The sequence below is a fragment of the Otolemur garnettii genome, unplaced genomic scaffold, assembly GCF_000181295.1.
Source record: "Otolemur garnettii isolate 467f Iridium unplaced genomic scaffold, OtoGar3 scaffold00187, whole genome shotgun sequence".
NCBI classification, from domain to species: Eukaryota; Metazoa; Chordata; class Mammalia; order Primates; family Galagidae; genus Otolemur; species Otolemur garnettii.
Window position 1 is genome coordinate 52,423 of NW_003852582.1, and position 13,949 is coordinate 66,371.

Below are 13,949 nucleotides of genomic sequence, written 5' to 3' on the forward strand. Positions count from 1 at the left end.
CCAGCCCCAGTGCATGTAGCTGGCACCCTAGCCACTGAACTACAGGTGCTGAGCCAAGTTGTCTTTATAACCTTGAATATTCAGAGATGAAGATGACTTTTCACCTGAAGTCTAGTGCAAAGCCTAAGAGCAGTCCTCAAACAAAACAATAAAGGGGAGGGCAACACATTGTTATGAAGTGACCACTATGTATCAGGTGCTGTGCTTAATTAGGAATTTAGTAGTTCTATAAACTAGTGCTAAGCACAGTCCCCGGTCTTCCCAGTTCCTATTCTTTAAGGAAGACTCTATTCACCCTAACTCAGACCAGCCATTTTCATTAGTCTAAAGATGAATGATTAATTGCTTAGGTATCTACTACTCTTCTCTGAATAATCTTTGATGCCCAGAGAAGGCTGACCTGGCTGGGCATCCAGATTAAATACCATGGCTTCAGGTACATGCTCATTCACAGAATGTGTATCTGGAAGGAATTCAAGAGTTATTCAACCAAGCAGATGCATCCTCTGAGTAAGAGCCACTAGGGTTTTTTTTCTTTGCTTTGCTTTGTTTTTTTTCTTTTTGAGGCAGTGTCACTGTGTTGCCCAGGCTACAGTGCTGTGGCATCAGCCTACCTCACAGCAACTTCAAACTCCTCCTGCCTCAGCCTCCAGAGTAGCCAGGACTATAGGTGCTCACCACAATGCCCAGCTAATTTTTCTATTTTTCGTAGAGACGGGGGTCTCACTTTGCTCAGGCTGGTTTCAAACTCCTTGGCTCAAGCAATCTTCCCGCTTCAGCCTCCCAGCATGCTAGGAATATAGGTGTGAGCCACTGCACCTGGCCTAGGGTTTTTCAGAGATCCATGTTTATACACTGAACACAGGGAGACTTATAGAACTAAAGTTGCTTATTGATTACTTTTTTTCCTCCGACAGGTATGAAGATGATAAAAAAGAATGGGCTGGGATGTTGAAAGAAATACGTTACGCTTCAGGAGCTAGTTGCCTAGCAACGCGTTTAAATCTCTTCAAACTGTCTAAACTATAAATAAGGTGACAAAACATAATAGATTGGGAGGTGATTTGTTTGGTTAATAGGGCTTTAATTTATTCTGTTTTTTTAAAAGCTTGTACAGAGATTCATGTAAAAATTATTCAGGAAGAAGTTATCTTAAAAGGTGAGATGTAGCTATCAAAACCTCAAAGTCATTAAATCTTCAATATAATGATTAGAGCTTAAAACCATTTTCTAATAAGAAATTAAGTATCCAGTTGAACAAATCACTTCTGCTTATGTCTCACTCATTAGATTATAAGGAAGGTTCCTAAATTTGAGTTTACTAATCTTTTGATTTTATATTAATAGGGTAACTTCACACTCATTTTCTATTACAAATGGAACTGGAGAATAAAATGTGTACATCTACATTTTGAAAAACATTTCATATGTCAAAAGCCTTTCCTCCTGCTCTAAGATATGACAAGACTCTTGTGCATTATATTAAAGATTACCTGCCATAAGATGACTTCGGAAATGCTATTTAAGGAGTTTAATAAATGGGTCAGTCTCATTTGAAGAGGAAAAGTCTCTAAGTAAAAGTAGTCAAATGCAAATGGCCTTTCTCTTTTCTCCATCCTTTTTGCGACACTGGCATATTATTTGTGGTTTCCAAATCAAATTTTTAAAAAATTAAATTTAAGATCAAGTAAATCACAGTGTTCAAGCCATTAACTACAGCATTTGTGGCAAGAGGCTGGAAGGGGACCTTTAGGAAATGGATGAATTCTTTACATTGCTCGAGCAGAAACTGGAGGCAGGGAGTGATGGGGGAGGGTATGTACTCATTGGTTTAAGCTTTGGATATATTTTCTATGAAATGTCTATGTATTTGTTAAATTTCTGAGAGCAAGAAAGGTAACTACGTTATTCTACTTTCTGGGACAAGAGGCCTTACATTCTTTGTTTCTTCCTCACATATATAGTAAGTTGACTCCTCAGTCTGTCTACACCATCACACTCAACTCTACATGGGTCACCAATTTTTAAAAAATTGTTTTTAGGGACAGGATCTCACTCTGTTGATCATAGCTCACTGCAGCCTCAAACTCCTAAGCTGTGCGATCCTCACTTCAGCCTCCTAAGTAGCCAGTATTACAGGTGCATACCACCAAACTCAGCTAATTTTTTAATATTTTAAACATGAACTTGAACTAACCTAAGCCAAACATCAATGTGGGACACATTTTTTTTTTTTTTGAGACAGTCTCAAGCTGTTCTCCTGGGTAGAGTCCTGTGGCGTCACAGCTCACAGCAACCTCAAACTTTTGGGCTCAAGTGATTCTCCTGCCTCAGCCTCCCAAGTAGCTGGGACTACAGGTGCCTGCCACAACTCCCAGCTATTTTTTGTTGCAGTTGTCATTGTTATTTAGCTAGCCGGGGCTGTGTTTGAACCTGCCAGCCTTGGTCTATGTGGCTGGCACCCTAACTACTGAGTTACAGGCGCTGCCAGGACACATATTTTAAAGCTGTCCTTATGATTAAAGGTACTTTGGCTACCAACTTTTTTTTTTTTTTGAAAGAATTTTCCTTTGTCACCCTTGGTAGAGTGCTGTGGTGTCATAGCTAACAGCAACTTCAAACTCTTGGGCTCAAGTGATCCTCTTGCCTCAGCCTCTCAAGTAGCTGGGACCCCATAATGCCTGGCTATTTTTAAAGATGGGTCTCTCTCTTGCTTAGACTGGTCTTGAACCTGTGAACTCAAGGGATCCCCCTGCCTCAGCCTTTCAGAGTGTTAGGATTGCAGGCGTGAGCCACACACTGGCCTCTACCACTTTACTTGTTACAGAGTGAATTTTGATGGTCATGGAATCAGAAGATAGCCAAGTTTCAGGTGGCCATTTATCTCTACCCCTCCCAGCTGGCCTACAGGTAGTTACTTTATGACTTTTTTGATAAGCACAAATGTATCATTTAGAGGAAGGGTGGGCCTTCTTCCATAATAGGCCCTTAGTAACTATTTTATTAAGAGTGTTGTGAGAGAGACCAAAAAATCATTATTCCATCAGTGTGTATAGGATCAGGCCAACTCAAGACTGGTCCACTCAGCTATCACCTCATTTCTGTGCTTCCATTTAGAAGAAAACTCATGTTTCCTATTTTCTTTCAGCCAGTCAGGCTTTCACAGTCATCACTTCACCAGAACTCTTTTCAAAGTATTAATGATTTTCATGTTGCTAAATTTAATGAACATTTTATTTAGTCCTCACCTTACCTGACCTGTCAGCAACTGACATAACTACTCACTTCCTCCTTCATGCTTTTGCTACTTGGCTTCTAGGAAGTATCACTGTCTCTTCCTCCTCGTAATCTCTTAATGTTGTCCTCCATTCATACTCTTCTCTAATCACATCTTAAATGATTTCATCTAAGCTCATGGCATTAAATGCTGCTGACAATTTCCAAGCTTTCTCCTCCTGGACCTTTCCCCTGACCTCAAAACACATTTCTTAATTTCCTATTTGATAGCTTCATTTATGTTTAAAAGTTCTGACAAACTCAATATGTCTAAAACAAACATATGACCTTCCTCTCATCATGCCCCTTCTCTGCCTCTTCCCTAGACTGCTCTATCTCAGTTAATGGAAATGACATCCTTTTAGTTGCTTTAAGGACAAAAGCTTAGAATTATCCTTGACTCCTGTTTCTTTCATACCTCATGTCCAGTGAATGACCAAATATTATTTTTACTTTACCTTCAAAATATATCCAAAACTTTGACCACTTCTCATTATTGCCACTGCCACTATTCTCTCCAAGCCACCCTCTATTTCTTGCCTGGATTATTGCAATGACGTAGTCATAGGTTTCCCTGCTGACACATGTGCTGCACTGCAATCATTCCTTATCTCAACAAAGTAGCCAAAGAAATGGAGTTAAAATGTGTGAGTTCTTACCATTCCTTGCTTAAAACCCTCCAATGGCTTCTCATCTCACTCAGAGTAGCCATGAGGTCTTTTATCTCTTACCTTTTCTATTATACTCCCACCTCACTAACCACTTGTTCTGCTCCAGCCACATTGGATCCCTTGAAATTCTCAAGCAAACAAGGCATGTTTGCACCTTAGAATATTTGTATCTATTATTATTATTTTTTTTTTTTGCCAAGATCAGATCTCTCCTCTGCTGGCAGCAGTAATAAACCACGACAAACACCACGGACCCGGTGCCAGCTTCATCACCGCTGTATCTATTATTTTTTAATTGCATTAGGTCATTTAATTAAAATAAATCCAAATGTGATAACTCATTTTATTTTATTTTTGAGACAGAGTCTTACTATGTCACCCTCAGTAGAGTGCAATGGCGTCACAGCTCACAGTAACCTCCATCTCTTGGGCTTAAGTGATTCTCCTGACTCAGCCTCCCAAGTAGCTGGGACCACAGGTGACCGCCACAACACCCCGGCTATTTTTGTTGTTGTTGCTGTAGTTGTTTAGCTGGCCCAGGCCGGGCCTGAACCTGCCAGCCTCAGTGTATGTGGTCGGCACCCTACCCACTGAGCTACAGGCACTGCTGGTAACTCATTTTAAATAAAAACTACAATCATGATTTGCCTTCTCTAAATATACATTCTCTCAGATAGTCCATCCGAGCATCCTTTGTCGACAGCGCCATAGAGTTCCATTCAAAATGAGGGATCTGTAAAATAAGTAATGCATTTTGAAAGAAAGTTTTAAAGCAACAACAGAAAAACTGCAGAAGATGCATAAGCACTACTGAGCAAAGCTGTAAGAATCCTATGAAATTTGCTTATATAAGCATAGCGTGTGAATCTTTTTTAGAAGCCCAATGGGTCCTTCTTCCCAACATTGCCTGGAAAACATTTTTCTGTCTCAGGGCTTTTCATCCTCCTGTTCCTACAATACCAACAATGAAATTTTTTCCTAGATATCCTTCTACATTCATACACTGGTCATTTTCTCTGATAGCACTATCCATCTCATAGTGTCTCTCTCCTTTGTAAGATAAATATATAAACAATAAATCTCCTAAAGACAAAGAAAATTATATATTTCTTATTCTACAAAATAAAGAGATTTTTTTTCAGGCATACTTTAACCTTTTAATAAAAAGGTAATTTTAGAACTTTCATATTAAAAGGATATATATGTATAGCCAGTGTCTCGGGGCTTTTAGGGGCTGAATTACATTAAGTATTTCATACCTGAATTACATGATAGCCCAAAATTTCCAAATGTCGTATTTTCATAGCAGATTGTCCTTTTATGTGAGGGAGATTTTTACAAAAAGCTTTTGAATCCAAAAATTCCAAAGCAATCCTATATGAGATGAAAATAAACATTTACTTTTGAAATCAAAATGTGAAACTGAGTAATTATAAATGTTTCAGGAACAAGATTGCAGGCGTAACCCTATCTCTGTCTCACAAGTAACTGGTACTAAAAGGTCCATTCCACCTTTAGTTATTTTTCTACTTAAGAAATCAGTAACTGGCAGCACCTATAGTTCAGTGGGCAGGACGCTGGCCATATACACCCAGGCTGGCGGGTTCAAACTCAGCCCAGTCCAGCTAAACAACAATGACAGCAACAACAAAAAAATAGCTGGGTGTTGTGGCGGGAGCCTATAGTCCCAGCTACTTGGTAGGCTAAGGCAAGAGAATCGCTTAAGCCCAAGAGTTTGAGGTTGCTGTGAGCTGTGATGCCACAGCACTCTACCCAGGGCAACATAGTGAGACTCTGTCTCCAAAAAATAAATAAATAAATAAATCAGTAACTGATGACAAACCTATTCATTTATACCAAATTGTGATAAATGATAAATATCTGCCTGCTTTCGTCCATTATATATGAAACACACCTACTACATGTAAGGGGCAATGTGAGGGATACCAGTATAAAACAAAGCTTGTAGTGAACAGGGAGCATAACCATATAGGAAGGCACTGCAGTGCAGTGTAGGACGTTCCCAAGTGCTATGAGAAGAGAAATATGGGAGCATAAAAGAAGGCAGTATTTTACTTCCAGTTGAGGACAATCAGGTTAGCATAGCCCTTTAGTTAGGGAGACTGCTAGGCTTTGGACAAGAGAAGGAAGGACATTAAGCCATAAAGGGGGAAAAGCAAAGATGAAGTGCATGAGTGCATGAGATGAGGAACAGATCCTACTACATTCACTCCTTGATAATGAAGTTCATTTTATTATGCCAAATTGAACATGTAGATAAAATCTAAAGACACAAATACCTTTCAGCTCCTGGTGGCAGTCTTGATCCAACTATTTGAGTATTTGATTCCCAGTGTATTTCTGGTAGTTTTCCCAAAGTTATATTATGCTTTCCATAAGAAAGAGGTTTTTTTCTTTTATCCAAGATACATTCAAAATCTTAAGTAAGTATAAAAATTAGCAGTATAAATTAGGTAAGTTTTTGCAGATAAAAGTTTAAGATGTGTTATAAATAAATATACACACATATGTAAATACCCACACACACAAAGATCCAACTTATTTTATAAGATCTGGTCCAGTGGCACTTCTCTTCAATGAATACAAATCAACCAGCAAGAGTTGCTAAACTATATTAAGCACAGGACCACATTCAGCACTGTGCTAGGGCAAATCACATTGAAAGGCTTTATTTTAATCTTCTTAAGTCCCCTGGTCACAATCTGGAGGAAAACAAACTAACCCCCTTGAAAACCAGTAAGGACAAAGATTCAAGTATTTATCCTGTCTTTCCTAGATGAACTGTACATAAGAATAACTGAGTAACTGATATGGGAGAGGTGTTTTTAGACAAATTTCAGCTAAAAAATATAGCAAGAATGATAGATTTAGAATACTGATACTTTGCCACTCTTTTTTTTTTTTTTTTTTTTTTGAGACAGAGCCTCAAGCTGTCACCCTGTAGAGTTCTGTAGCATCATAGCTCACAGCAACCTCCAACTCCTGGGCTTAAGCAAGTCTCTTGCCTCAGCCTCCCAGGTAGCTGGGACTATAGGCGCCTGCCACAATGCCTGGCTATTGATACTTTGCCACTCTTAATCAATGATAGATTTAAGCCATGGATGATCATTAATTGTTGCTAAAATCAGTAGGTGAAAAGCTGATGGAGGAGGGATGAATGAATGCATCAGGTGACATCACACAAACCCACAGAGTCTTAACAGCAACACAGTAAACAGACAGTCATCATCATGTGCCTCCTGATATGCTGCAATAATACACATCACCTGTTAAATAGTATTACAAACACCCTCCAAAAAAATAACCTAAAATCTAAATAAGCCTTTAATTATAACTACTGGTTGACAGGAAAGACAAGGGAAACAGAACTACGTTAAATGACAACACAGTTTGTAATCAGAAAAATCCAGACTGTGAAAACTATATATATTCTTAATTAAACTGTAAGAGAAAAAAAGGAGAAAGGTAGAACTTAAAAAGAAAAATCAACCAAACCGGTTCGGATCCCAATTTGAATAAGCAAACTATAAAACAAAAAAGACAACTAAAACATAAAAGCTATATGGTATTAAGAAATTACTGTTAATGGCTGTAGGTGTGATAATGATGGTATTATTGTTACACTTTTAAAGTCACCCTTGTCTTTTACATATACATCTGAAATGTTATATTGTCTGTGATTTGCTTGAAGAGCATAAGGTAAAACTGTAGTGAGCAGGTATTGCTAACTGTTGACTCTGGAAGAAGGTTTATAATATTATTCTACTTTTGTATGTCTGAAATTTTTCCATAATGAAAACCATCAGAAAAGTATTTAAACCAAGAAAAAAGAAACAATGAATGAAAAAATGAAAAGGAGGAAAGAGTAGGTTAATTATCTATTTTCTCCACATAAGAAGAACTGGAGCACTGAACCATCTTCAAGTTAATTATGAAACATGAAATATTTAGTTCTCTCATTAAGAGAATAAATTCTGGAGCAAGAACACTTAGGTCAAATCCTGGCTCTGTCATTTGCCAGGTATACACAAAGTATACCCTTCAGCAATCAATGTTTTTGGCCAAGCTTGGTGGCTCATGCCTGTTATGCAAGCATTTTGGAAGGCCAAGGCAGGAGGATTGCTTGAGGCCAGGAATTCAAGACTAATCTGGACAAAATAACAAGACCCTACCTCTAAAAAACATTAGCCAAGTGTGGTGGTATGCACCTTTAGTCCAGTTACTTGGGAGATGGAGGCAGGGTTAAGCCTACAAGTTCCAGGTTACAGTGAACTGACTGCACCAATGCACTCTGCCTGGATGATAGAGTGAGACCCCGCCTCTTTAAAAAAAAAAAAAAAAAGATGATAATAATAATGTTTCTGGGCCTCAGAATCCTCATCTTTAAAATAGAATAATTAATTTAGGAATACAAAATATATATATGTTATATATATACATATACATATATATATATATATATATATATCACTTAAGACAGTGTCTAGTGTGGTACCTGTGTCTCAGTGAGTAGGGCGCTGGCCCCATATACCGAGGGTGGCAGGTTCAAACCCAGCCTGGGCCAAACTGCAACAAAAAAATAGCCAGGCATTGTGGCAGGTGCCTATAGTCCCAGCTGTTCAGGAGGCTGAGGCAAGAGAATCACTTAAGCCCAAGAGCTGGAGGTTGCTGTGAGCTGTGAAGCCACAGCACTCTACCAAGGGCAATAAAGTGGGACTCTGTCACTAACCAAAAAAAAGAAAAGAAATGCCTATCTCGGCTCGGCGCCTATGGCTCAAGTGGCTAAGGCACCAGCCACATACCCCTAAGGTGGCAGGTTCGAATCCAGCCCAGGCCCGCCAAACAATGATGGTTGCAACCGAAAAAAAATTGCCAGGTGTGGTGGGCGCCTGTGGTCCCAGCGACTTGGGAGGCAGAGGCAGGAGACACGCTTGAGCCCAGGAGTTGGAGGTTGCTGTGAGCTATGCCATGGCACTCTACCCAGGGGGACAGCTTGAGGCTCTGTCTCAAAAAAAAAAAAAAAAGAAATGTCTATTTCTTCTTCCACTTAACAATCCTTCAAATATTTTACAACAATTATGTACCCCATAAGACTTCAATTTTTCAAAGAAGACATCTTATGCTTTTTTCCCCCCCAAATAAAATTTATTTAGCACTTTAGCATTGAATGTGTTATATGCAGTATCTCAGTTAATTCTATTAACAGGCATTATGATCCCCATTTATCAGATAAATGAATTAATAAGGTCTAGGAGACCTTGCTCAAAATTGAAATCTATGAAGTCCTAGTTCTCTCTAGGTCTAAGACATGATGAGACAGAATTCTTCACTATCTGTCCTCCTTTGTTTCTAGACCCTATCTGTCACTGTCTTTCATAAAGGGCAATGTGTAAAAAAAAAAAAAAAAAAACCAATATTAAGATGTGTCTGAAGAATAGAACACAGTTTTCTTGTTACTATTAACAATATAGTTTAAGGGCAAGGCATGATGGTGACTCCTGCCTGTAATCCTAGCACTCTGGGAGGCTGAGGCGGGTGGATTGCTAGAGCTCAGTAGTTCAAGAGCAGCCTGAACAAAAGCTAGACCCCCATCTCTACTAAAAATAGAAAAACTAGCTAGGCATTGTGGCAGGTTCTTATAGCTTTAGCTACTCTGGAGGCTGAGGCAGGAGGATGGCTTTTGCCAAGAGTTTGAGGTTGCTAGGATGCTGTGAGCTACGATGCCATAGCAACTCTACCCTGGGTGACAAAGTGAGACTCAGTCTCAAACAAAACAATGTGTGTGTGTGTGTATAGTTTAAAATAGTATGTGACTTTTGGTAACCACTTACATCATTAGTTTATATCAAGCTTATAATCTTTTAAAACATCCTGAAAGTATGTATACAAATGTTTTTTAAACCTAAATTTAGAAAGTTCATGTTAATTCTCTTAAAATTTTATCTCTTTTGTTTAAGCCCAGCACTTGGATTTAGCAATATCTTTTAAAATTTTATATTGCCGTCAACATAAGCTAGGTAGGCATCAAACACAATACCCCTGGAAATGTTTGTCCAAGTTGATAACCCAACTTAGTTTCTGAGATGAAGTTAAAACAATGAAACAGAGATAAAAGGTCATTTCCCTTAGTTTTAGTGTACTGAGTAGAGAGGACAGAATCTTTTGAAGATCCAGAAATATTCAGTGAATTTAAATCTTGGTTTTACATCGAATGATAAAAGACCTTTTTTGTTTTTAAATTTCTGAAGAACAGCAAAATGCTCCTTGTTATCAAAGCTGAACTACGGGAACTTGGGAACTTGAGGAGTCATTGCATTGTTCTTTCTACTTTTGTCTGTATGGATATCTTCATGATAACAATTTGAAAATATTCCAAAAACTTTTTAAAATTCCAACTGGCGAAATTATTCAAATTAGTTTGGTCTTCTGAAAGTAGCTAATAACCTAGTTATAACTTACCTACTGTGTGGTAATACGGAGTAAGAACTGAAGCTTTTACATAATTGACTCCTCCTAGTACCTCTGCTATCATTTTATAAATCTGCTGTTGTGCTCCATCCATGCTGCCAATATCTTTATAAAAATAAAAATAATCAGCACACTTAGGTTAATCAGTTTTTGAATGAAAAAATCATCCTAATTTTACAAACTGAAAAATAAAGATCAATACTTTCAGTAAGAGCTTCAATGTAATACTATATGTAATGACACTAAATCCAATATAGGACAAGCTGCTTGATCTCAACTGAAAGAGGTTTAATGTCTCAAATATTAAAAATTTTTATATCACAAATATCACCTAAAAAAATAAAAAAGGTCATAGCACTTTTGGAAACATTGGTGTCATGTTTAGTTTTAACAAGAATGTACTACTTAATATTTACTTTAGAATTAAACTCTGCTTTCTGACCAAAAGAAAATTCAAACCTTTATTATATCGCTGACAGAAGCGGTCATGAAACCATGGAATCTGAAACTCAGGGCATTCCAAGCAGACTGCTCTATTTAACTCCATAAGACGAAACTGGACCTTCTTACGCAGAGATGAAGATAAAACTGAAATTAATAAAATAATGTATTTGATAGCTGAGACCTAGCAAATACCACTCATTTTATACTTATTTATTGGTAGATGTTTTCATTCTCCTAGTACAAAATCATTTCACTTGCACACAAATACTTTATATTTTTAAATTATTACATTCAATGGCATGATCAGGACCAACTCTTATGTTGTTTTCACTAATGAATGTTAAAACTACATTTAAAAATACTATAAAAAATTTTTGTTGGGCGGTGCCTGTGGCTCAAAGGAGTAGGGGGCCAGCCCCATATGCCATAAGTGGTGGGTTCAAACCCAACCTCAGCCAAAAACGGCAAAAAATTAAAAAAAAAAAAATTTGTTGACCCAACATTCCACACTTAGGAATTTATTCTAAGGAAACAATGATTCATGTATAATAATTCATTGTTTATAATAATGAGGAATTGGAAACCAGTAACAAATAAACTTTATTATATTCATATAATAGTACATTATGGAACCAATAAAAAATCATGATGTCAAAAATATCTAATGACAGCTCGGAGCCTGTAGCTCAAGCGGCTAAGGTGCCAGCCACATACACTGGAGCTGGAGGGCTCAAATCCAGCCCAGGCCCACCAAACAACAATGATAACTACAACCAAAAAATAGCCAGGCATTGTGGCAGGCGCCTGTAGTTCCAGCTACTTGGGAGGCTGAGGCAAGAGAATCGCTTAAGCCCAAGAGTTTGAGGTTGCTGTGAGCTGTGACACCACAGCACTCTACCTAGGGGTGAGACTCTGGTTCAAAAAAAGAATCTATAAATAATTCAAAAAAACTTTTTTTTTTTTTTGAGACAGAGTGATCTCAAGCTGTTGCCCCGGGTAGAGTGCATGGCATCATAGCTCAAAGCAACCTCCAACTTGAGCTCAAGTGATCCTCTTACCTCCATTTTTCTATTTTCAGTAGAGATAGGGTCTCTCCTTTGCTCAAGCTGGTCTTGACCTCCTGAGCTCAAGCAATCCACCTGTCTCGGCCTCCCAAAGGGCTAGGATTATAGGCGTGAACCACCACGCCTGGCCCCAAATAATTCAGACTTTAATTTTTAAAATATAGATATGCAGGGGTGGCGCCTGTGGCTCAAGGAGTAAGGCGCCAGCCTCATATACTGTGGGTGGCAGGTTCAAGCCAGGACCCAGCTAAAACTGCAAAAATATATATATATATATATATATATATATATAAAAATGTGTGTATATATATGTAGAGAGAGAGGTAAACATACACAGAAGACCTAGAGAAAGACCATAAAGAAATACTCTAAACCTTAAAAAGTGGTAGTTTTACTTAGTGGTAAGATGATGGGATAATTCTTTATTTTCTATTTTATACTTTCATGTGTTTTCTAAATTTCCTACATAAACATGAATACTTCTATAAACAAGAAAAAGTCATTAACACTTAAATGCTTCAATATAGGTAACATTGGATATAAATACAAGAGAGATTTTAGTACATTAAAAAGTAGATACATACTTTCAAGTTGAGAATCCAATCTAGCTAAGAATTTGATGTTAAAAATTGCCTTTAGCAGATCTTCTGGAAAATATTCAAGTGTAGCCAAAGAGAAACCAAGAAACACTAATGCTAGAGGATCCAACATACCTAAAAGAAAACTAAAGTTGTAAAGCCAGGTTTTTAAAAAATCATACAAATACAGCCTTAACAAAACAAATCTCTATTCAGACGGTGCAGTGGCTCACATCTGCAATCTTAGCACTCTGGAAGGCTAAGGCAGGAGGACTGCTTGAGCTCAGGAGTTTGAGACCAGCTTGAGCAAAATGACAGAAATTTTTCTGTTTTCTCTACTGAAAATAAAAAATTGGCCGGGTGTTGTGGCGGATGCCTGTAGTCCCAACTACTCACTACTAGGGAGGCTAAAGCAAGAGGATAGCTTGAGGTTGCTGTGAGCTATAACTCCATAGCACTCTAGCCCAGGGCAACAGAGTGAGACTGTCTCAAACAATCTACTCTGCACTGTTACAAGTCAGGATAGTAGTTAAGTGGTTACCTTTGGGCAGGGGTGGAATAGGAAAGGGAGACAAAAAGAGGAGATTATGGCAATATTCTGTTTGTTGATGTGGGTATTAATTCCCTGGGTGATTCAATTTGTATAAATTTATGCTATTATACTAAGGTTAGAAGAATATTTCTGTTGTTATGAAATTTTAATAAAAAGTTTTAAAAAGTGGCTTGGTGCCTGTAGCACATTGGTTTTGGTGCCAGCCACATACACCGAGGCTGGTGGGTTCACAGGTTCGAACCCATCCCGGGCCAGCTAAACAACAATGACAACTGCAACGAAAAAATAGCCAAGCGTTGTGGTGGGTGCCTGTAGTCCCAGCTACTTGGGAGGCTGAGGTGAGAGAATCACTTATGCCCACGAGTTTGAGGTTGCTGTGAGCTGTGACACTATGGCACTCTACCAAGGGCGACATAGTGAGACTATCTGAAAAAAAAAATTTTTTTTTTAAATTGCCTTGAGAAGAGGAAGAATTCAAAACAAAAGGACAGTGGTATAAGTAAAAAGGAAAGGGTGATAAATAATAATGCTCATAATGTGTTAGGTAAACACTTAACATAATTCACTCACTAAACCTTACTTCCATACATAGTAGGAACAATTATCTCTGCTTTAAAAATGATCTTAAGGAAACACAGAGAAGTCACAGAGTGAAGCAAGTGAAGAGTGGGCTTTAATACAGAAAGTCCAGCTATGGAGCCTGGACCACTATACTGTGCTGTTCTCTGGGAATCTCAGATCCCCAGGGTGAGAAAATTATTACTCCATTAACTATTTAAAATTTTACTTGTAAAAAGAAAAACTAGGTTCGGGGCCTGTGGCTCAAGGGGCTAAGGTGCCAGCCACATACACCTGAGCTAGTGGGTTCAAATCC

General features: G+C 38.2%; 2 protein-coding genes across 6 annotated transcripts in view; one reads left to right on the plus strand and one right to left on the minus strand.

Annotated features, from left to right (window-relative positions):
• Window positions 1-1,683, plus strand: part of KLHL41 (kelch like family member 41) — a 17,032-nt gene extending 15,349 nt beyond the window's left edge. The window contains exons 6-7 of one of the 2 annotated variants that reach the window (XM_023507535.1): window positions 918-1,034; window positions 1,348-1,683. In XM_023507535.1, coding sequence (XP_023363303.1) covers window positions 918-1,029 — 112 coding nt within the window. In that variant the 3' untranslated portion in view covers window positions 1,030-1,034; window positions 1,348-1,683. Of the gene's footprint in view, window positions 1-917; window positions 1,263-1,347 lie in introns of those variants that run through there. The other variant, XM_003800852.3, reaches the window with a different exon arrangement.
• Window positions 1,684-4,508: 2,825 nt separating this feature from the next.
• Window positions 4,509-13,949, minus strand: part of FASTKD1 (FAST kinase domains 1) — a 61,994-nt gene continuing 52,553 nt past the window's right edge. For 3 of the 4 annotated variants that reach the window (XM_023507538.1, XM_023507537.1, XM_003800853.3), the window contains 6 exons: window positions 12,529-12,657; window positions 10,896-11,024; window positions 10,428-10,541; window positions 6,248-6,386; window positions 5,207-5,321; window positions 4,561-4,680 (listed from right to left, as the gene is read on the minus strand). In XM_023507538.1, coding sequence (XP_023363306.1) covers window positions 4,585-4,680; window positions 5,207-5,321; window positions 6,248-6,386; window positions 10,428-10,541; window positions 10,896-11,024; window positions 12,529-12,657 — 722 coding nt within the window. In that variant the 3' untranslated portion in view covers window positions 4,561-4,584. Of the gene's footprint in view, window positions 4,681-5,206; window positions 5,322-6,247; window positions 6,387-10,427; window positions 10,542-10,895; window positions 11,025-12,528; window positions 12,658-13,949 lie in introns of all 4 variants that reach the window. The other variant, XM_023507536.1, reaches the window with a different exon arrangement.